General features: G+C 54.8%; 1 protein-coding gene and 1 long non-coding RNA gene across 7 annotated transcripts; one reads left to right on the top strand and one right to left on the bottom strand.

Moving 5' to 3' along the window:
* Positions 1 to 63: 63 nt before the first annotated feature.
* EPHB6 (EPH receptor B6) lies at positions 64 to 16468 on the bottom strand. Of its 5 annotated transcripts, XM_055334634.1 has the most exons (20): positions 14806 to 14912; positions 11531 to 11839; positions 11083 to 11411; positions 8306 to 8380; positions 7807 to 8005; positions 7470 to 7534; positions 6553 to 7306; positions 5665 to 5820; positions 5061 to 5417; positions 4841 to 4965; positions 4529 to 4691; positions 3029 to 3143; positions 2715 to 2767; positions 2410 to 2529; positions 2033 to 2280; positions 1599 to 1772; positions 1222 to 1371; positions 782 to 975; positions 504 to 659; positions 64 to 395 (listed from the first exon to the last, which is right to left on the bottom strand). In XM_055334634.1, exons 5-20 carry the CDS (start codon positions 7904 to 7906, stop codon positions 287 to 289), a joined length of 3039 nt encoding a protein of 1012 aa, XP_055190609.1. In that variant the 5' UTR covers positions 7907 to 8005; positions 8306 to 8380; positions 11083 to 11411; positions 11531 to 11839; positions 14806 to 14912; the 3' UTR covers positions 64 to 286. The 5 variants fall into 5 exon arrangements, with proteins under 5 accessions (XP_055190609.1, XP_055190608.1, XP_055190607.1 ...); XM_055334633.1 differs by lacking the exon at positions 14806 to 14912 and adding an exon at positions 16050 to 16468 and having other exon boundaries at positions 11083 to 11839; XM_055334632.1 differs by having other exon boundaries at positions 11083 to 11839.
* Positions 15093 to 20579, top strand: LOC129515653 (uncharacterized). 2 transcript variants are annotated; one of them, XR_008665619.1, is made up of 4 exons: positions 15093 to 15382; positions 16465 to 16576; positions 16830 to 16944; positions 18344 to 20579. It is a non-coding gene; the product is annotated as an uncharacterized LOC129515653 (long non-coding RNA). The 2 variants fall into 2 exon arrangements; XR_008665618.1 differs by having other exon boundaries at positions 15093 to 15394.
* Positions 20580 to 20852: the final 273 nt, after the last annotated feature.

The following is a 20852-nucleotide window of genomic DNA, read 5'->3' as shown; positions in this document are numbered from 1 at the left end:
CCCCGCGCTCCTTCCGTGGCCTCCTTCCCAGCCCTTCCTTGCAGACTGAGGTCTCACTACACCTCCGATTTGCAAAGTTTCTTCTTTCCCTTTAATGCGGGGGAGGGCGGAGGAGGGCGGAGGACTAGGGAGTGAAGCGTCCAGAGGGTTGGGTGTTGTGTGGCAGGCGTGCCTCTCTCGCTGAGGCCAAGACAGAGATGGTCTCTGGCGTCCCAGGTGTCGCTCCTGGACCGAGTGCCAGGGCGGGGACAAAGGCCTCCCGAGCTCACAGCCGCCCGCCCAGGCCTCAGACCTCCACCGAGCCCAGCTCCCTCAAGTGCTGCCGCAGGAGCTGGACGTTGTGCAACAGCTTCTTCTGGTGGCCAGCCAACGTGATGCCCAGGGCGGGCAGGTCTCTGGTGGGGAAGGAGTGGGTCAGGTCTGGGCCAGCTCCTCTGAGATCCCAGGTGGGACGCCTTAGCCTAGGGCCCAGAGGGACCCCCACCCCGGCCCTCCCTGCTTACTCCGAGCTGAGCTGAGCCACATCACTGAAGGTACAGAGACCAAACTTGGAGAAGTTGTCTTGGTAGCACTCTAGTCCGATAGCCAAAAGCCAGGCCTGGGGTGAGTCCAGAGAAGGAAAGTCCAGGGCCACAGGGTTCAGGAGGGCCTGGGAAGGTCTAAGTGGGGGAAGGGGGGGTGTCAAAACCTCCCCTTCATCTTAGCCCCCTCTCCTCAGTCCGCTTTCCGGTTTGCATCTACCCTCCCTGGTTGTCCCGGGCTCCAGCCCCAATATCCAGACCTGTCCCCAGGGCCCCCGTCAGCCTGCAGAGTGTCTGGCTTTCGGATCATCTTGTCAAACGCCGCCACCAGCTGGTCAAAATGAGGCCTCTGGGTACGGTCCTTCTGCCAAGTGTCTAGCATGAGCAGATGTAGTCCAGGAGGACAGCCTGGAGGTGGGGGAAGCCGGAATTCCTGCTCTATTGCATTTAGCACCTGGGGGTTAGTAGAAGAACATGGTGATGGGAAGAGATTGGTGGCGGAAAGGAGCGTTCCGTTAGGTCAGTGGGTGGGCTGGGATTGGGTGGAGCACGCGGTTGGAGGGGGGGAAGGAAGCCAGAGAATTTAGAATCTGAGCAGATTAGAGAACTAAACTAAGAAGCTGAGCATGGACGAGCCTGTGAGGCTGGTGGGTTGGGAGGACGGGGTGGGGAGCCCACAATGTCTGCGTCAAGAGCTCACCTCCTGGTCACTCATGTCCCAGTAGGGCCGCTCTCCGTAACTCATCACTTCCCACATCACTATCCCAAAGCTCCAGACGTCGCTGGAAGTCGTATGTTTTCCGTGTGCAATGACCTCTGGGGCCGCCCAGCGAAGCATACAACCTGGGCCCTGGGGGCGGGGGAGGGTGAGAAGCAACGATAGCAACCACTGCGGCCGCGGTCACACGTGTCGAGCCGGGATGTCTGCCCAGGGTGCCCTCCTGGATGGCGCACAGGCGGGTTCCACTCCGTCAGATGCCACGACACGCCAGCGGCGGTGGGCACCCCGGCCCCCAGCTCCGCCTCCAGCGCCCTCTGGAAAAGCCTGAGCCTGCGCCTGCGGGGCTGTGCTCTCACCTGAGGACTGCGGCCCAGACGGGCCACTTTGCACACCAGGTGGCTGTTCACCAGCACGCTGTGGGCAGAGAGCGCGCGGTGCACGAAGGCGAAGCTGGACAGGTACTGCATGGCCGCGGCCACTCCCCGCTGCATGGCCACCAGTTGCAGGCTGCTGAACTGGCCCTCCCGCTGCTGAGGGGCCGGGGGCAGAGGTCAGCCAGCAGCAGCCGGCGGGGGGGGGGGGACCCCCAGCTACTGCATGCAGACCTCACCACGGAAGGGCAGGGGGGTGGGGAATCAGAAGATGGCCTGGGAGTGAAGGAGACCAGGGGAGGTGGCAGCAAAGACAGAGGGCCCTGTCCCCTGCCTCTGGGACGGCTGAGAACGGCAAAGCTCCCCGGACCCAAGGCCCCCCGCCGCCCGCCCGCCCGCTGCCCCCAGGCCAGACCGACCCTGAGGAAGCTGTCCAGGGGGCCCAGCTCCATGAGCTCCGTCAGCACCATGAGGGGCCGGCTCTTGGTGACCACGCCCTCCAGCCGCAGGATGTTGGGGTGCTGGAACTGGCCCAGCACTGCAGCCTGGCCTAGAAAGCTCATCTGGAGGCTCTCGGCGCCTCCAGCCCACAGGGCCTGGATGGCCACAGCCTGCTCCCGCCGTCCCCGGGGCTGCAGGCGGCCCCTGCGGACTTCTCCAAAGGAGCCTGGGAGGACAGGTGGAGGTCAGGGGGTATTGAGGAAGGACGTGGGCTCTCGGTGTCCTGCCATGTTTAGGAGCGATCCTAAACGCGGGGCTCCGGTCCCTCCCGTGCCCTTCCTCTGCCCCTGCACACCTGCCCCAATGACCTCCTCGATCTTGATATATGCAGGATCCACCTCCCGGGTAAATTCTCGGATGGCCTGGCAGGGGTCCTCGTATGTGGAGGGATCGATGTAATACTTCACCCCAAGCCCTGTAGGCAAATGGGGTGCCTTATGCGTGGGTGGTACAAGGCCAGGCTGCCCACACACCCCAGCATGCCCTCCCACTTACAAAGGCAGGGCCGAGGAGTTCCCCTCGACCTCCGGGGAACCCAGCCTTGCCCGCTGTGCTCAGCCCCATCCGAGAGCACCCCCCTTCCCGATCCCGATCCCACACCTGGGCTGCTGTACTGCTGCAGTTGCTCTGTGTAGCCTGTCCCACGCCGCTTCCTGAGGACAAACCAGAGTCCTGGAGTGACACTCCCACTTTCCCCCTTTCGGCCCCCATGTGCACCACTCTCCAGCCAGGGCTTTGTGGGGTGAGGGCTGCTGGATCCCTCCTTCCACCTCGCACCGGCCCAGGGGCAGGGGCCTGGTGATGGGAGGTGGGCTCTGGGGGGCCGGGGTTTCTGCAGTGGGCTTCGGGGCTGCCACGATGTGGGGTTGTGCTGCGGGGGGAGTGGCGTGGGGACACGGCTGGGAGGGGCTCACCTCTGGAAGACCACGGCCAGCACGGTAATGGCTGCCAGCAGGAGGAAGGCCAAGGCTCCCAAGATGGACCCAATTACCAAGGAGAGTCTCTCCGGAAGCTGGGTGGACAGCTCACCTGAGGAACCAGCCACCCAGGATCACACGTGGGCAAGGCTTCACAAGCCTACACCCCTCCATGTACCCACTCACACCCACTTACACCCCCCATGCACCCACTCATGCCCACCTACACCCCCATGCATCTACTCACGCCCACCTACACCCCCATGCACCCACTCACACCCACCTACACTGCCCAGCACCCACTCACACCCACCTACACTGCCCAGCACCCACTCACACCCACCTACACCACCCATGCACCTACTCATGCCTACCTACACCCCCATACACCTACTCATACCCACCTATACCGCCCATGCACCTACTCACACCCACCTACACCCCCCATGCACCCAGTCACACCCACCTACACCACCCATGCACCTACTCACACCCACCTACACCCCCATGCACCCACTCACACCCATCTACACTCCCCATGCACCCAGTCACACCCACCTACACCCCCCATGCACCTACTCACACCCACCTACACCCCCCATGCACCTACTCAACCCACCTACACCCCCATGCACCCACTCACACCCACCTACACCCCCATGCACCCACTCACGCCCACCTACACCCCCATGCACCCACTCACACCCACCTATACCGCCCATGCACCCACTCACGCCCACCTACACCCCCAAGCACCCACTCACGCCCACCTACACCCCCCATGCACCCACTCACACCCACCGACACCCCCATGCACCCACTCATGCCCACCTACACCCCCATGCACCCACTCATGCCCACCTACACCCCCCATGCACCTACTCACACCCATCTACACCCCCAAGCACCCACTCACACCCACCTACACCCCCCCATGCACCCACTCACACCCACCTACACCCCCATGCACCTACTCACACCCACCTACACCCCCCCATGCACCCACTCACACCCACCTACACCCCCATGCACCCACTCACACCCACCTACACCCCCATGCACCTACTCACACCCACCTACACCCCCATGCACCCACTCATGCCCACCTACACCCCCCATGCACCTACTCACACCCATCTACACCCCCAAGCACCCACTCACACCCACCTACACCCCCCCATGCACCCACTCACACCCACCTACACCCCCAAGCACCCACTCACACCCACCTACACCCCCCCATGCACCCACTCACACCCACCTACACCCCCATGCACCTACTCACACCCACCTACACCTCCCATGCACCCACTCACACCCACAGACCCAGAAGCCAGCTGTTTTGCATGAGAGTATTCCCTACAGCCGCCTGCCCCACATGGCCTCTGGTCTGGAGGGTGCTAGATGAGGGTTCAAGGCCTGAGGGCCCCTGGGCCTCTCCTCACGAACCCCCCCCACCCCCGGTGCTGCCTCTGTCCCATCCAGGCCTCCTCTCACCTTGAGGCAGCGTCTGGAAATAGACCTTGCCCCCATAGGGGCCGTGGCCTGCCGCTGTGCGCGCCCGCACCTGGAAGCCATAGATGTGGCCAGGGCTCAGCTGTGTCACGGTGGCCGTGTTGGTCTCGCTGGTCAGGGTGAAGGAGTGGGATTCATCTTCTGCCTGGGGGTGACAGCCACTCACTCCCTGTTGCTCAGTCCCAGCCACCGACCCCTGCTCCCACCCTCCGGCGTCTGGCACCTCTCTGTCCTGGCCCTGGCCCACCTCCCGTCTCCCCCACCAGCCCTGCTGGGCACCCCCACCCCCCCCACCTGGTCGTAGTAGCGGAGCTGATAGTCCAGGATGTTCCCGTTGGTCTGGTCGGGCTGCGGCCAGGACACCGTGATGCTGTTGGATGCCCGGCTCACCTGGTGCAACGCCGGGACTGCGGAGGGAACTGGGGTGGGGGAGGTTAGTGGGTGGGTTCCCAGGGGCCCTGATGGGTGGCAGGAAGAGGGGAGGGCTCCCAAGGAGGCAAAGCAAAAGGCTCACCTGCGTGGCTGGTGCTGACATTGATGGCAGCAGCCTGGGGAGGGTCGGGGCTGAGCTCTGACACCCCGTTCACAGCCTGCACCTCCAAGATGTAGGGCACATGTGCCCGGAGCCCCCCAACCAACACTCGGCTCTCCGTCAGGCCCCTCTGGCGGGGGTCGAAGTGCACCTCATCCCTGCAGCGGCGACAAGCGCCCCCGCTGCCCGGGGCCGGCTCCTGGTGGCCTCCACACTCCTTGCACACCACGTTGAAGAGCAGGTCCCCTCGCCCCCCCAGCTCCTGAGGCAGGCGCCAGTGCAGCATGAGCACTGAGCCCTGCACTTCGAACCAAAGCTCCCGGGGAGCCGATGGAGGCCCTGGGGAGGCCGGGGGGGGGGGGGCGGTGGGACGGGCCAGGAGACGCAGGAGTGGTGGGGTGATGGGGGGAGGCGGGAGGCAGGCCAGCGTGGATGGGGTCCGGTGAGAAGGAGGTGAGTGGAGGGAGAAAACGAAAAGGAGAAAAGTCACTGCGAATGCAAACCAGCCCCACTGTAGTGCCCTCTGGCTCCCTTCTCTTCCCGCCCCTAGTCCTGTTTCCACCCCTGGGGCTGGTGGGGGACTCACCAGTGCACGGGGCCTCTGGGGGGTCTGAACTGGCCCTGTAGAAGCCCTCCAGGCAAGGGCAGATGGGGGCTGCAGGATCGGGGGCGTGGCTGCGGGCAGGGCACGGTAAGCAGGGGGTGTTCCCAGCCACAGCCTTGTAGGACCCCTCAGGGCAGGCTGGGGGCAGAATGGGGCAGAGACATTAGGCTCACCCCACCCTCCACCTCCTGAGCCCCACCACAGCCATCCCACAGACATGCCTCCAGCCTTCCATTCTCCAGGGCAATTTCTTCTGTCCCCCTGAGACCTATCGGCCACCCCCACCCCCACCCCTCCCCTTCCCTCTTTGCCTCCCTCAGGCAGAGATTACTTCCATGGCCCGCACTTCCACTGATGGAAAAAGTGAGGTGCAGTGGAGGCTATGAGCAGGCCAAGCACCCCTAGAGGTGTCTGGCTTGATTGTGTGACCTCCCTGTGCAGAGGCCTTCCTCAGCCTCCACCCTGCAAGCCGAAGGATTCCCCTTAGCTGGTCTCCACTGCCTTCTCCTACCCGCATCCTGGTCACCTGGCCCGGTGATGACCCCTTCCTAACTAGACAGCAAATGGGGACAAAGGACCCATTGCAAGATAACCCAGGAGTTTAACTCCCTTTGACCTCTATCACTTCTCAGGCCTGCAGCCCTTGGATGCTCAGCATTGGCTGTGGAAGTCTCCAGAAGGCTCTAGAAATTGGAGATGAGCGCATGACACCAAACCTGTATGCTTTAGAAAGTAAATCTGGAGATAACAAGGGTCCTTTCCTAAATAGCTTATTCCTGACCTTCTGGGGGGACAAAAGGAGTCTGGAGCGTTCAGGAGAGGCGTGCCCAGGTTGGGGGCCGGGTGGGCAGGTCTGGAGCGGAGCCTCACCTTGGCAGGCCTTGTCTCCGCGGGCCGGCTGGTGGCCCGGCTGGCAGCGGCAGCCCCCGACGGCTACCATCCACTTGCCTTCCCCGTTGCAGTGCAGCCTGGGGGGGCTCCCCCCTGCCTGGCCCCCGCCTCCATCCTCCTCCGGCTCCGCGTGGGCCACACAGGTGCCCACGGCCGCCACCAGGGAGGCGCCCCCGGCCCCGCTGGCCTGCGTCTCAGGGAAGGAGGCGAAGGCGCGGAGCACGGAGGGGCAGGTGTAGGAGAAGAGCTTGACGGCCACGAGGGCCAGGCAGGCCCCGGTGTCCTGGAAGGCCACGTAGAAGCCGCGCTGCGTGAGCGGCCCGAAGCTCCTCTCCTTGACGTTGAGCTGCAGCCCGGCCCGCTGCCCGGCGCCCTGGGGCCCCACCGCCCAGGCCGAGGAGCCGGGGAAGCTCTCGTCGGCCGCGATGGTGTCCACCTTGGTCCAGCGCTTGAGGTGCCAGGCGGGGACGCTGTCGGGGCCGTCGGGCTCCTCCGCCTGGCGGTAGTAAAGGGTGAAGGTCTCCCGGCAGGTGCCCCCGGCCGCGCCCAGACTGGCACAGGCGCGCACGGAGAAGTGCAGGCGGATGTGGGCTCTCTGCGCCCCGCGCCGCTCCACGAAGTGTGTCTGCAGCCAGTTGTCCTGCCCGGTGCCCGCGGGGGCCCCTGCCACGTGGCATGCCTCGAAGGTCCGGGTCAGGCGGCGCTGGTCGTCCAGGACGCTCACTTCATCCCACTGCAGGGAGGCGGGGTAAGGAGAGGGCGAGGTCCGGGCCTCTGGGGGGGCAGGAGCCTTATTCTGCTAATCTCCACCCAGGGCTTTCTTCCCCAGGGCGCCCCCAACTCAGGGAGCAGGGTGGGGAGGAGCACCGGGTGGGGGATGAAAGAGTGACACTCACCCCACCTGGGGGGTAGGTGAGCCAGCCAATCTCAGATGTCTCTCCAGTGGTGTCCAGCAGGACCTCTGCCCGGAGACAAGAAGGGGAGCTCAGCGGCCAAGCCCCCCGCTAGTACTGCTCATCGTCACCCCATCCCTTGGGGAAACCAGAAAGATCCCTCCCTTGTCCTTTTCATTCACCAGCAGGGGCACAGCTGTCTTTCAGGAGCCTTTCTCTGGAAGCTTCCCCATTCCTTTCCCCTGCTTGATGTCTTCAGGCTTCTCAGCCTTTTCGGAACCTTTCCCATCCCCACCTGTGCTGGCAGGTGGGGGTTCTCCAGTCTTCCCTTCCCTCTTACCTTCCAGAGCCAGAACTGAGGACACCAGCACCAGGACCCAGAGACTGCACAGCATGCCCGCCGCTCTGCTCCCTGCCCGGGCAGCCCCCTCAGCAGCCATGGGGCATCTTCGGGGCTCCCACCATTGCCCTGGCCACCACCCTGCTCGCAGGCAGGGCTGCTGCTTTGTAAGCCTGGGGTCTGCAGCCAAGCTGGCTTCCTAGGGAGGCACACAGGACCAGAAGAGGCAGGTGGCAGGTAAGTACATTGCTACGTGGATGGCCCAGACTCCCAAACCTGACTCTCTGTCTCGTCCTACGGCTCTCAAACCACCCCAGCGCCAACTACAGGGTAAGGGCCTGTCGGAAGCAGACTCTCTCCTGACCTGTGCCAAGTCCACCACCTTAGAGGGCCATGTAGTAGGTGAGTCTGTTCCTACGTCCTGCAGATGACCCATCTCTGGGCATCCCTTACAGCCCTCCCTCTTAGAGCATAGGATATAGTTCTAGGCCAATCTTACCCTTTTCTTCTGGAAGGAGCTATTTCAGGTCTTTCTTTTCATTAACTCTCCCGTCCTCTTCCTCCTTGAGCCACCCTGTATCGGAAGTCAGAAGATTCTTCTCATTAAAACAAGCAGAGTAGAAGCTACGCCTTCCCTTGGGACACACGATTCCCTCTCCCCAGCACCTCCTCCCTCACATCAGATCTGGACACTGAGAGGAGCCGCAGAAGAGAGCTGTGGGGTGTGACGGAAGGGAAGATAGGAGAACAGGAGCAAGAGGGACCTAGGCGTAGGTCCCTGCCACCCCATCTGATGAGTAAGCCAGCACAGAGTAGAGCCGCCTGGGTCTGGCATAACTACATTTTGTGAACAATGGTCCTCCCTCCACAAGGGCGCATTTCTTCTACAGCTTACAGAAAGATAAAAGTGTGCCTTCTATCTGTATCTGGAAAAAACGCTCCTGGTTTGCTCACAACTAGAGGACAGCAGCAGTGGCAGGCCACCTTGTCCTATGGGATTAATAGTGCCCCGGGTTCAAGAAGGTATGTGGGATAGGCTCTCTATATCCACGGTGCTTACGAGTTCAAACTGGGGTGTCTTGTGGGAAGGACAGGTGGTGATGTCTACCTAGCAGCTGCCCTTCAGGTGCTGCATCCTTGGATCTGTTTGCATGGATGTTCAAACAAGGATGGGTGTGGCCGAAGTGTTTGTAAAGGGAAAAGACTGTAAAGTAGCCGTCCATCAATAGGAAGATATCCAATAAAGCATGGTACAACCTTACGAAACGGCAAGGGCAGGTGTTTTTTTTTTTGCACTGATTATGAACATACTTTCCAAGGGAAAGCAGTCCGTGCAGAACAGTGTAAAGTGTGATCCCCACTGGTTAAGGTAAGAAGGCCATCCATATACAAGCACCCGCCTCCTCCAGCTCACAAGGGCATGACTGGGGGATGGGGGGCACAGTGAGGACCCAAATGGGTTCAGGCCTTCCTCTGTTCATTGGTCTAGAGATTAGTGGTGACCCATCTGTCCCCTTGGGACTGAGTCTCAAAAGTCCGTGAGTTGCACGAACAAGAGCAAGTCCATTCCATTTATTTCTGTTGAGGAGAAAATAAGAGGCAGGTTGTTCAAAGACATGATGCTGAGAGGGAGAACAAAGACAGGAGTTGAGAAATGGAGCCTATTTCCTCCATGACAGGTGCGGCCAGGCGACCCACAGCCATCCTGAAAGCTGCATGTTTCACGATGCAGTCCGAGCCAAACTATTAAACCATTTAACTTCGATAAATCAGAAAATCCTAATTTGTGTCCTGCTAATCTAATTTTTCCCAGTAACACTGGCTCTGGTGCAAGCCAAAGCCTTCGGTGTCCCTCCGCATGGCCATCACAAAAAGGCGCTGCTTTTAGAGCTGGGTGGGCTGATCACATGATGGGCACTCGCCCACCAGCCCCTGCAGTTCACCTTCCGTGCCCCTAGAACCCTGCTCGCGAGGCGGAGTTTAACTTAGAGCATGTGGAGGCAAGCAAGAAGCATTTCCGGATCACCAGGTTGTATACCTTAAACCTACACTATCTTATATCTTATACATCAGTTGTGCCTCAATAAAGCCAGAAAAAAGGGAAGCATTTCCCTATGGCAAATTATTCCTAAGAAACAGAGGTTTTGCAAATACACTCCCGAATGATGCTAGCGTCATTCACAGATGAAATGCTTCAAAGAAGAACAAGGAGACTGTGAAGTAAAAAAAACACGGCCCCATCACCAATGCTGTTTAATAAATATCCTGAGGCAACGTATGCTGTAGGCACATCCCCCAAACGCTCAGTGGCTTAATTTGGAGACACACTTGACACACCAGGGCAGACCAGACTGTCCAGAGCCAAAGGGTCTTTAGGAATGCTGTTATCAAGAACTGAAAATGCCAGCAAAATGTCTTTAAACAATAAAAGCTATTATATCATTTGCTCAGCAGATATTCTCTAAAATAGCCTCTTTCAGTCAGAAGATGGATGGATCCTGGATTCTGTACAAAAAGAAAACTGTAAGCACTGTGTCTTCCTAAACTTATAACAAGACAAATAATCATGGAGAAGGCGTAATAAACACTTTGGATGCATCTCAATGAATTTTTTTTTTTTTTTTTTTTTTGGAGAGAGAGAGACAGCAAAACAAGAGGGAAGAGATGTACTGCAGATCCTATCAGCTGTGCACTATGGAACATTCTAGGGGATGAGGAATGGCAAAGTATTTGCTTTGATGACCCACAACACAAGCAACACAGTCGCTTGTGGCTGCAGCAGGGCGTGTATGCATAGCCTCAGCATGCATCTTAATGACAACATGAAGCTGGCCTCTCTCCAGAGGATCCAGAAAAGAGCAAAAGCAATTAGGGAACATGTTAAAGCCACTCAGCAACTGTCCTCAAGAGGCATCAGAAAGAAAAGAATTAAATGGAGACATGGTGTGTGGACTGCCGCTTTCATAATCGCTCAAAATTTTTTTTACCAAGAACAAAGATGTTCATTAAAAAAAAAAAAATGGTGGAGGATTCTCCAGTGCCCAGAAGTGTTCCTTGCTGTTTGAAGGGACCTCTTTTAGATTTGAATCCAGAAGACTGAAGGTTATAAACAAGTTTCTTCAGGAAAAACAACAACAAAAAAAAAAAAAAAATAGAAAGAAAGAAAAAAAAACTGTGGTCGAGTGAGACTGGGAAGCGAGGCCAATCCCTGCTTATCAAACAAAACATAAATGCAAATCTTTTCTTTTTTAATATATAAAAAGAACCTGGGTGTACCTCTACGGCAGGAATAAAAACAAGGAAGGACGAAACTTTAAGATACGGATGAAACTGCTGTCAGCTAATTCCTACCGCTGCAGATTCTTTTGAAACAAGTTTCAAAGGCAGAAATATAAGTGACAAGAACACGCAGCTCCATCCACATGCCTGGAATACTGAACAAGAGAGACTCAGAACTTGGTTTTCAAAGGTGCCTTCAGTGGTTGAGGCCTAGGACATCTGCGTGCGCTTAGTCTAGGGGCGCATCCTGGAAGCTGCTGAGTGCGTCCCTTCTGCAACACAGAGGGGGGCAGGCCGGCTTCGGATCCCCCTCTCCTCTCCAGCTCCTGAAAGGCATCGGTCAGTGCTTAGAAATCTTCTACCCCGTGAAAGAGCAGAAGACTTCTCTCAATCAGGAAAACATTCAAGTCTCAGATGTGTACATGGTTTTAAAAATATAACACACCAGAAGCAGCAGCAACGTGGATGGAAAACGGTAGCTCAGAAAATAAGCCTCATTTCACAAAATTTCAGATGACAAAAATTGCATTCTATGACTTCACATTTTTTTTTCTCAGCTTCTTCTCTACATATATCACTTTACATCTTTTTGCTCCAGTAGAGACACTGCATCCGCAAGCCTGCTACATTTCTTTGGTTTATAAAAATATGACAGTCCGTAGGCATCAAAATTGTGTTTTGTTTCCAGAAACTGGCAAAGATTAAAGATGTGTAGACTCTTAGCTTATAAATTGTAGCTTCTGAGTTCTGTTATCTATAAAAATGAAAGATTTAAAAATAAATTAAATGAGTAGATCTGTAGGAATTTAAAAAATTAACTGTCCTCAAATTGAAATGTTAAATGTGATAATTTATCAACAAACTGAGATGGTTAAAAATAGTTTATGCACCTCAGTCCACAAAATGAGTTTTTTTTTTAATTAAGTAATATAAGCCAAATAAACTTGGAAGAAAGGATGGCAGAAAATGTACCGGACATTAAAATTGGTTACTGCAGGAGGGAGAAATGAAGGATGGTGGGGGGGGGGGTATTAATTTTGTCTTATGTATATTTGAACGGGTTTTCGTGTTACAATGAGCATATCTTATTTTTCCAATTAAAACAAAATCTCATAATTATCATCTAAACAAAAAAGAAGGAAAAGATTTTTAAAACCTAGACTAGCATAGCATATGTTTACATTTTATCATCCCCTCCCATTTCTCTCTAGGTTTCAAAACAATGTAGAAATTTCCACGTATAAGGAGAAAGCAGAGATAAAGAGGCAGTAGGAGTCGGGAATGAATGAGCAAAATAACTTTTATCTCTGGATTTTCTTTAGGCTGCTCTCCAAAGAAGTTCAAATTGCCCCCACTGATAATATCAGGCTTCTCTTGCTCTGTGTTAAGCGAAGGACTGTGGCTTTAAAGGGACCAGGGAGACCAAGAGGGCTGTACACCGGGGACACATGACAAGGGCCTCGCTGCAAAGTGAGCCCAGGCAGGGACAGTCAGAGAGGCGAAGCAGGCTGCAGGGCCCAAGGGGGGACGGGGGGGTGGCAAGGAAGGTCCCAAGGGCAAAGGGGCCAGTGGTTAATGTGCGGTGTGGCTGCTGAGCTGGTCCTCACACCTGTTAGCCACAGGGTCAGCGTGGGAGGGGTCAGCACCATAGGTCCTGTCCTCTGTCCTGTTCTGCAGCTGTTAAACGCCCAGGAAATTCCAGTATAATCCTTGCTCAGCTTAATGCTGCTACCCTTTAATCTCCACCTTGGATATGGTCTCAGTCTCAGAGCTCCATCCGCCTGCCTTGAAAGGGATCCCATCAGCCCTTACAGAGGCATCCAGAGCAGACAGTGAGGAGGTGGCTGCCCTCCCGTGCTTCTAGCCCCTGCTGCCCTGGCTCGAGAAGCCAATTTGTGGATTACCTAGCAGAGGAGAGTCCTGTGTCCCCCGAGGCCTCCAGCCTCCAAGAATGGTCCCCAGAGCACGCAGATGCAGATGAATGTGCCTCCCACTCCCAGGCTGTGGAGCTGGGGGAGGCTTTTAAGATGCAGGCAGTGTCTGGGAGTGGCAGACAGCCACTTAGAATGAGCCACTCTGGCTGTGCACTGACCGGGGACATGTGTGGCTTTGGAAAAGGGCACAAGGGAGGGTGTTGGGACAGTCAGTACGTGTCTGTGAGAGATGAGCAAATGGAAGACCGCAGAAGCCCCCAGGAGCCGTGACCAGTGCCTGCGGGAGCAGGTGTGAGAGTGTGTAAGGGAGTGTGTGTGAGGTGAGATGGATATGGAGCAGCACACATGCTGGGAGAGGTGTGTGTGTGTGTGTGTGTGTGTGTGAGAGAGAGAGAGAGAGAGAGAGAGAGAGAGAGAGAGAGCATGTACATCAGAGCAGAGCCAGAGTGCTCCCCATACTGGAGACAGATGCCCATGAGCCCTTCTCACCCTGGGTCTGTCCCTGCCCTACCCTGAGTCAGCCCCAGGCATTGCTGCTGTAGAAACATCTGGGCTGGGAGAGGGAGCTGACCAGGGGAGCAGAGAAAGAGGAACCTGAGGCTCCCTGACCCCCAAACCCCACCATCCCCCTTCCCCCTAGTGGGCAGGCCAGTAGGGGGACACAGGACTCTGGGCCCAGCTCAGGAAATGGTGATGAGCTCGGAAAGCAGCTGGTCCCGAGGAGGAATGTTCTTGCCCTTTCCATGCTCAGACCACCGCTGCCTGTTGCTCCTAGGCACTCCGGTGACACAGTGGTCACTGCACCCTGAGTGAACCAACAGACTCCAAAGGAGTCCTCCTCCCTTGGCCACTAGGTAGGTACACAGAAGCCCCTGCCCTAATCTCCCCGCAAGGAGAAAGGTCCACTGCCCTGCGAGAACCAAATGTCCCCTCTGCTAGCGCCCTCCACGAGCGACCACTCTCAATCCTGCAATGCCCAGTACCTGGACGTTCCCCTGCATGGCCACCACCAACGCCGAGCTCCTTCCCACCCAACCAGCGTCTCCCCTTCTAGAACCTGAGTCAAGTTCTCCTGGCGGGGCGGAGGGCCTGGCCCTGGTTAACTTATTGGGAACAGGCCCAGCCGCTTCTCTCCATGGGCACTGCCAGGGACATTACAACATCGGCTATGCTGGCCCCGAGCCAGCTCCCCCAGGGATGGGAGGAGGGAGGATGCCAGACAGCCAAGATTGGTGGATGGGGGTGTAGGGCAGGTAGGGCCAAGCACCCAGATGTAAAGAGCAGGGGGTGGAGCTGGGGCAGCAGCGCAGCCGACTTTGGTCGCAACTTGGGGGTTATGGCTGGGGAGCATGAACCAAGCCTTCTCTCCACTCCAAGGCTTGTGCGTGATAATGGGGGTTGGGGTGCGGGGGGGGGGGGCCGCGGTGTGGGATCAACCTCCTTGCTCCTCCCAGCTCCGCGGGGATTGGAGAGATGCCACCGGAGTCATTAGGGTGGGCGGTGGGCGATCCTTCTCAGAACGCGGGGAGTCCGGCCTTGGCGAGGGACCCCGACACCGGGACCCCCGAGCCGAGCGCGCGCGGTGGGCGGAGACGCGGTGGGGGTCGCAGCGGCCGGGGTAACGGGGGTCGGGGAGCCAGGCACCCGCCAGGAGCCCACCGCCCCGGGAGGCCCCCGGGCATCCGCAGAGGCCCAGTCCGGGGGCCCCTCTACTTTTGCGAACCTCGGTGTTCTGCCCCCGGGCACGCCGCCCCACGGCCCCCACCCCCCGGCGCCCCGGGCTCACCTTCCGCCGCCGCAGGCTCCGCGGGTCTGCGCCCCCCAGGCCCCGCGATGGGGCCGCGCCGCCCGCGTCTCCTCCCGGTGCGGGGACCCCGCGCCCCGCGCCCCGCCGCCCGGTGCGCCGCCGCCGCGCGTCTCCGGGGCTCGGGGCCGGCCGGGGGCGGGGATGCTCTGCTCTGGAGGCGGGGCGCCCGGGGATGGCGCGGGGCCCGCCGCCCGCAGCTCGGCTCCGGCGCGGGCAGGGGCGAGCGCAGCCCGGCCCGCCCCTCCGCGCCCCTCCCAGCCCGGCCCCTGCGCCCCCCCCGCCTCCCCCTTCCGGGGAGCCGAGCCCGCCCTCCCGGCCTGGGCGGCGCTGCGCGGCGCGGGGCTCGCCCTCGGGGGCCCCGGGGGACGCGCTGCCGGGCTGCAGGGCGGCGGGTTCGAGCCCCGGGCCGCGCGCGGGCGGCGGTCCCAGCAGCGAGGCGCCCAGCGCGGGGCGGGGCGGGGCGGCCAGCTGGGGCCCCGCACCCGCGCCCTCTCCCCACCCCTGCTTCTCTGCTTCAACTCTAGGAACTAAACCCACAGTGTCAGCTCCTGCTCAGGTTTGCACTGAGGTGGGCGTGAGCTGGGAAGAAGAGAAAGAAGGAAAAGAAGGGGGTGGAGGGAAAGACAAACTGAGAAATCTCGGAGGGTTCCGGGGGTGGGGTGGGGAGAGGAAGCGGCTGGGACTGTGTGTGTGTGTGGGGGGGGCATCTGGGTTATGAAAGTGGCCCTGGTGTAGCCCTACACTCGTCTGCCTCCCGGTGGGTGCCCCCGGATCTGGTCAACGTGGGGGCTTCGGCTCGCACCCTCCCCAAAGGGCCGGGAAGCCTGGGGCTCAACGGGGAAGGCCAGATGCGGGGCGCCTGCCTGGCTGTGCATTGCCCGGGCAAGTCGTGCACCTCCGGGCGCCTCCTCCCCCTGCCCCGCTCCCCGGGATGAGGGAGGGGGCACCTGAGGCCCTGGGAAGTGCTCAGCAGGTGCCTGGAGGGCTTGAGGAGCCGGGGGGCGCCGCCGGGACAAAGGTTTCCGCCCGCCCCTAACCTCTCCTCCCTCCGAGGACGGGATCTGGGGTCTATTGTTCGGGTCCTGCGGCGCTGGGCTGGGGCCTTCCCTCGAAGTGCTGCTACCACCTGCTGGTTCTTTCCAGGAGCACAGGCCGCTGCTGGAGCTCCCTCCGGCCTCCCCCCCCCCCCATACCTCCCGGCTGCATCTTATTCTCCCACTTACTTCGTTTGTCCAAGACGAGGTAAAACACTCCCTGCAAACGGGCTGATCAAAACTGGTATTTCTTAAGGAGCACTCAGAAACCAAGGAAAATTGTGAAAGAGATCCGTGAGCCAACAAGCACCATAAGCAAAACAATGCAGCTCATTAGGAGGCACCTGGGAGAAACAAACAGGCTTTAATGAATTGGCTGAATGAGTGATGGAAACCGGCGGCTGAGCTGGTCCCCGCTTGGCAGAGGGATTGTTCACTCTGGAGATCTGCAGTCAACTAATAAGCCTAATGATGTTCAATGATTCCGCATTTGGGCACCTTTAATAAATCCACTTGCACTGGGGAGTCTAGCTGTATCTTTGTTTCTTCCCCTTGCCCTCAAATTCACTGATGGAGAGCTGCCTTCCTTTCATTTCCAAACCAGTTCTCTCCGAGGCCTTGAAACACTTCTGCGAAGAAACCTGAATTTACATTGTCTGCGATATTATATAACTCATCCTAGTTACAGTAACAACAGGACTGCCAGAAAGCTTTGGGTAAATCTGATGAAATTATGTTTAAAAAGTACCAGCAAAACAAAAACAGCAGTTACTTTATAAACCCCAGAAATTTCGGTGGTAATTTGCAATGCATCATCTATTGACATTATAGTAAAAGTATTTATTCCTTTCCCTCGTCTGATAGAGCTCATTGTTTACACTGCCCGTAAAGTACCTATAATATGAAATTAAGTTCTTGTTGTTCCAGGCTTATGTAATGAGTATTTTTCTTTTGTTGATAACATTGGAGAGGCATCCAGTCTTCAAAGAAAGCTCCATTGTACTCAGGAAGCAAAGAGGTTTAAATATGTGATTACAATTGGCCCCGTATCATCATCTCCTATGTGTTAAACCAAGTTTTAAAGGTAGGTGGATAGCACAGAATGCATTGTTAAGTTATGCTGCCATCTGCAGCTATTAAAAAGCAAAGTAATGAATCCCTTTTTAAAGTTGAACATAAATCTTTGCTATAATTTGTTCAGAGCCTGGCACGCATCGGGTACTTAGAAGTGTTTTAGAATAAGTGAATAAAAAATAATAGTATTTAAACTTGTTCTGTGCTGAGGGGCAGGACCCAATAAAGTCTGTGGCTCACAGAATTCATTATCCTGAGACACAACCATCTATAATGTGAATTTGGAGCCAAAAGAAGCTCCAGAGAGTGCAACGCCAGGTGGCTTGGGATGGGCCTTTGATTCTGCCTCTTCGCCTTGTCTGTTTTTGCTCCTTCTCAGGCTTTTCCATTTCCGCATCTTTTAAATCCCCAAGGATGCTCAATTTCTTCTTTCTTCCTTATTTCCCTGTAGAACGACTAATGCAAGCTGATGTTATTATAAACAAAGAGCTTTATAAGTAATTTCCATGATTAGCATTCTAGTAAAAATCAGTAAAGGAATTTGCAAAACCCCCAGATCTCTTATCCCGAGACATTAGTTTTGGCTCCATGTACACAACCTCACAGGGACCCAGGCACCTCCCCGAACTGTCTCGAGGTCCTGTGGCCTCTAAGTACGGTTTTATTTCCCAAAAGCTGGTGTCTGATCTCCAAATATTTTGCCCAATAAAAATGTCAAGTGCCCATTTATCCAATTCAAACTCCCCCTCCCGCCCCCCGTCCAGAAACTTCTAGAGCATTCTAGGGTTTTCCTACAGGACAGGTTTGTTTGAAGGACAAACCTAGTCTGCAAGTGATTTTTATTTTATTTTTATTTTTTATTTTTTTGTTTTTTTTAAAGATTTACTTATTTATTTATTACTGAGAGGCAGAGACACAGGCAGAGGGAGAAGCAGGCTCCATGCAGGAGCCTGATGTGGGACTCAATCCAGGGGCTCCAGGATCACACCCTGGGCTGAAGGTGGTGCTAAACCGCTGAGCCACCCGGGCTGCCCTGCAAGTGATTTTTAGACCAATGGTGATTGATATCCTGGCTGCTCACTGAAAGTGAGTGATCCTCAAAGTTCCCCGATGCGAGCCTTACACTTTTGAGTGTAACCTTAACCATAACCTTAACCAACCTTAACCAGGCAGTAATCAAAAGGCATTCAGAAGCATTAGTACACAGAGAGAAAAAGGAGGGCTCTTGTCTCGTAACAGAATGTTTTCTCACTTAGAGATTGGCTTCAGCTGCTTGAGACAGGAGCAGAGTTGTACAGAACAAATGCAAAAAGTTGGACAGCCATGGTTTAAACAAATCGAGTGATCCAGGAATGCTATGCAAGTCCCCAGGTCAACAAGACTTAGGTTCTTATAATTCTGTCTTCCAGGACGCCTGGTTCTCCAGTTCTCTACATGTGAGCAGAGCTCCAGCTGTAATGCCTGTTAGCTTCAGCTCAGAAAAAGAAGATGGACACAAAACCAAGAGCAGAGCTTTGGCTGAGCTAGCACCCTTTAAAGGACCTTTCTGGAATCCCCACCCCCCCCCCCCGCCCTCTCCTTGTATTGATTGGCCAGGACCCTGTTGCTTGACCACCCCTGCCTGAAAGGGACAGGGAAATGCATGCTGCACCAAATAAAATTCAAGTTCTGTTTGTGAGAGAGGAGAAAGAATATTGGACAGGCGGCCAGCAGGCTCTGTCACAAATGAGCAAAGATGATCACAGTTCTGTGTATCTTTGCCTGCAATCTAGAAAAACAGCAGCTTTTTGTAAGGCATCTTTGCTGGTTATTTTTCTCCCGGACCATCATATTTAATGCATCTTTTTAATGCTCAAAGGTGATTCCTAGGAAGTTACTGTAGTGAATGGAAATGCTAAGAGCTTCCCATCACTAAAATAACTATGACATCATCTCAAAAGAAAAATAACAAATCCCCCGCAATTACTCTTATAAACACTCAGAGTTGGAAATATTCTACATTTTTTTTTAACATTCTACATTTTAATGGGAACCGGGGCAGTCCCCATGGGCAGGACAGGGTTGATAAGCACTGCATGCCACTTCCTTTGTCTGCTGTGTCTTCGTTCTTCAGATCCAGACAGGAGATGTGATGATCCACAACATGGAGCAGATGAGGCCCTCGACTGCTCTTCTCACCACATGCAGTCTCGTCCTCTCACTCTGGTCCTGGATAGTGTTCTCTAAAAACACCTGCATCCCCCTAAACGGGAAAGGTGATCTGTGTGACTGCAAAATTTGCCTCCAGCCCTAGATGTGGCTGGAACATCTTCTGGTTGTTGGGCTGTGCGGGCGTTCCCCTTCTTAGATGGTAGTTTATATATTTATACAGGATTCTGGAATCTCTCACATCAGACCTTGAAGCACCAACAAAGGAACAAGTCAATATCAAGAATGAGTAAACAACACCCCCAACAAAACTTGAGCCTTTTAAGAAATCTGAGGAAAAGTAGAAAAGGAGTAATGGTGTAAGAGTTTAAAGAACATGTTTTCACCTTATATTCTTACTGAGTTAAAAGCAGACTCAAAAAACTATTTTAAAAGGTTGGAATAAAAAAGGAGTGGGGAAAAAAAAGAGAAAAGCACAATAGCCAAAATAAAATCTTAGTCATGCAGAAAGAAAAAAATGACAAAACTCTGGGAAAAAACAAACCATGTTACATTACATGAACCTGGAAGGCTCAAGAAATGAGACATCAGTTGATTAGTTTTTAAATAACAGAGAAGGTAAAAGGTTTGTAAAATACAGTAGGGAATTCTAACCTTAAAATAACAATAATTCCAGAATGGGAGAGATCAAATACACAAAAAGGAAAAAAAAAAAGAAAAAATTAACAAAATTTATTTTAGCATCTGGCACATATTAAGAACTTAACAAGTATTTATTAAATAGTTGAATTAAGTAAAAAAAATCATGAGACTGAAAATGTAGAGATTTTGCCATTTTTATGCAAAACTGAAAAGCAAAAATCAATGCCAACAAACATTCTGGAGAAAGTTTTCCAGTGAATACCTTATGTTATCCACACACACACAGTATTTATATTTAACAATAGTGAAAATCAAGGTGCCTTCCTGTTTCTCCTCTGGAGCATTGATTAATGAGAAGGTAGTCAATAATACCTTCAGAGTTTTTAGAAGGAAAGTATAACACTATTGGTCCATTTCTCAAAAGCCACTCTCAGCTCTTCTTAGCTCCCCACAGGATTGAGGTGAGGGGCTAAATATCTGCCCTCCCGGCCTTTCTTACAGTTAGGGGTGGATACCAAGCCTGACCCTGGTTCTTGAGAAGAAAACAGAATTCTGCTGACAGCACTTCTGAGAAAGCCTTTGGATTTCTATAAAGAGCTGGAGATTTGACCGATGTGGCTCTTTTGCCTCCGCCTCACTTTGAAACCCTCCCTTGGACATTGTATAGGGATATTGATGCCATAAAAAACTTAGTGGCTGAAAACAACACAAATATTACCTTACAGTTCTGGAGTTGGGTCAGAAGTTCAAAATGTGTCTAAATTGGGCTTTAAAAAATCAAGGTGAGGGGCACCTGGGTGGCCCAGTCTGTTAGGCGTCTGTCTTGGGCTCAGGTCATGATCTCAGGGTCCTGGGTCAAGCCCCATACCGGGCTCCCTGCTTAGCAAGGAGTCTGCTTCTCCCTCTCCTTCTCCCCACCCCCCTCCTTTCTCTCTCTCTGTCAAATAAATAAAATCTATTTTTTAAAAAAATCAAGGTATAAAAAAATTAAAAAATAAAAAATAAAAATAAAAAATAAAAAAAATCAAGGTGTAGAAAGGCTGTGTTCCTTGTCCAGGCTCTAGGGTTTTCTTGCCTTTTCTAGTGTGACTTCTAGGGTCTACTGCATTCCTTAGCTGATGTTCTCTA

Source organism: Nyctereutes procyonoides, unplaced genomic scaffold (genome assembly GCF_905146905.1).
Source record: "Nyctereutes procyonoides isolate TBG_1078 unplaced genomic scaffold, NYPRO_anot_genome, whole genome shotgun sequence".
Classification (NCBI taxonomy): Eukaryota; Metazoa; Chordata; class Mammalia; order Carnivora; family Canidae; genus Nyctereutes; species Nyctereutes procyonoides.
Note: the sequence above shows the minus strand (reverse complement) of the source record. Positions and strands in the feature narration are given on the sequence as shown.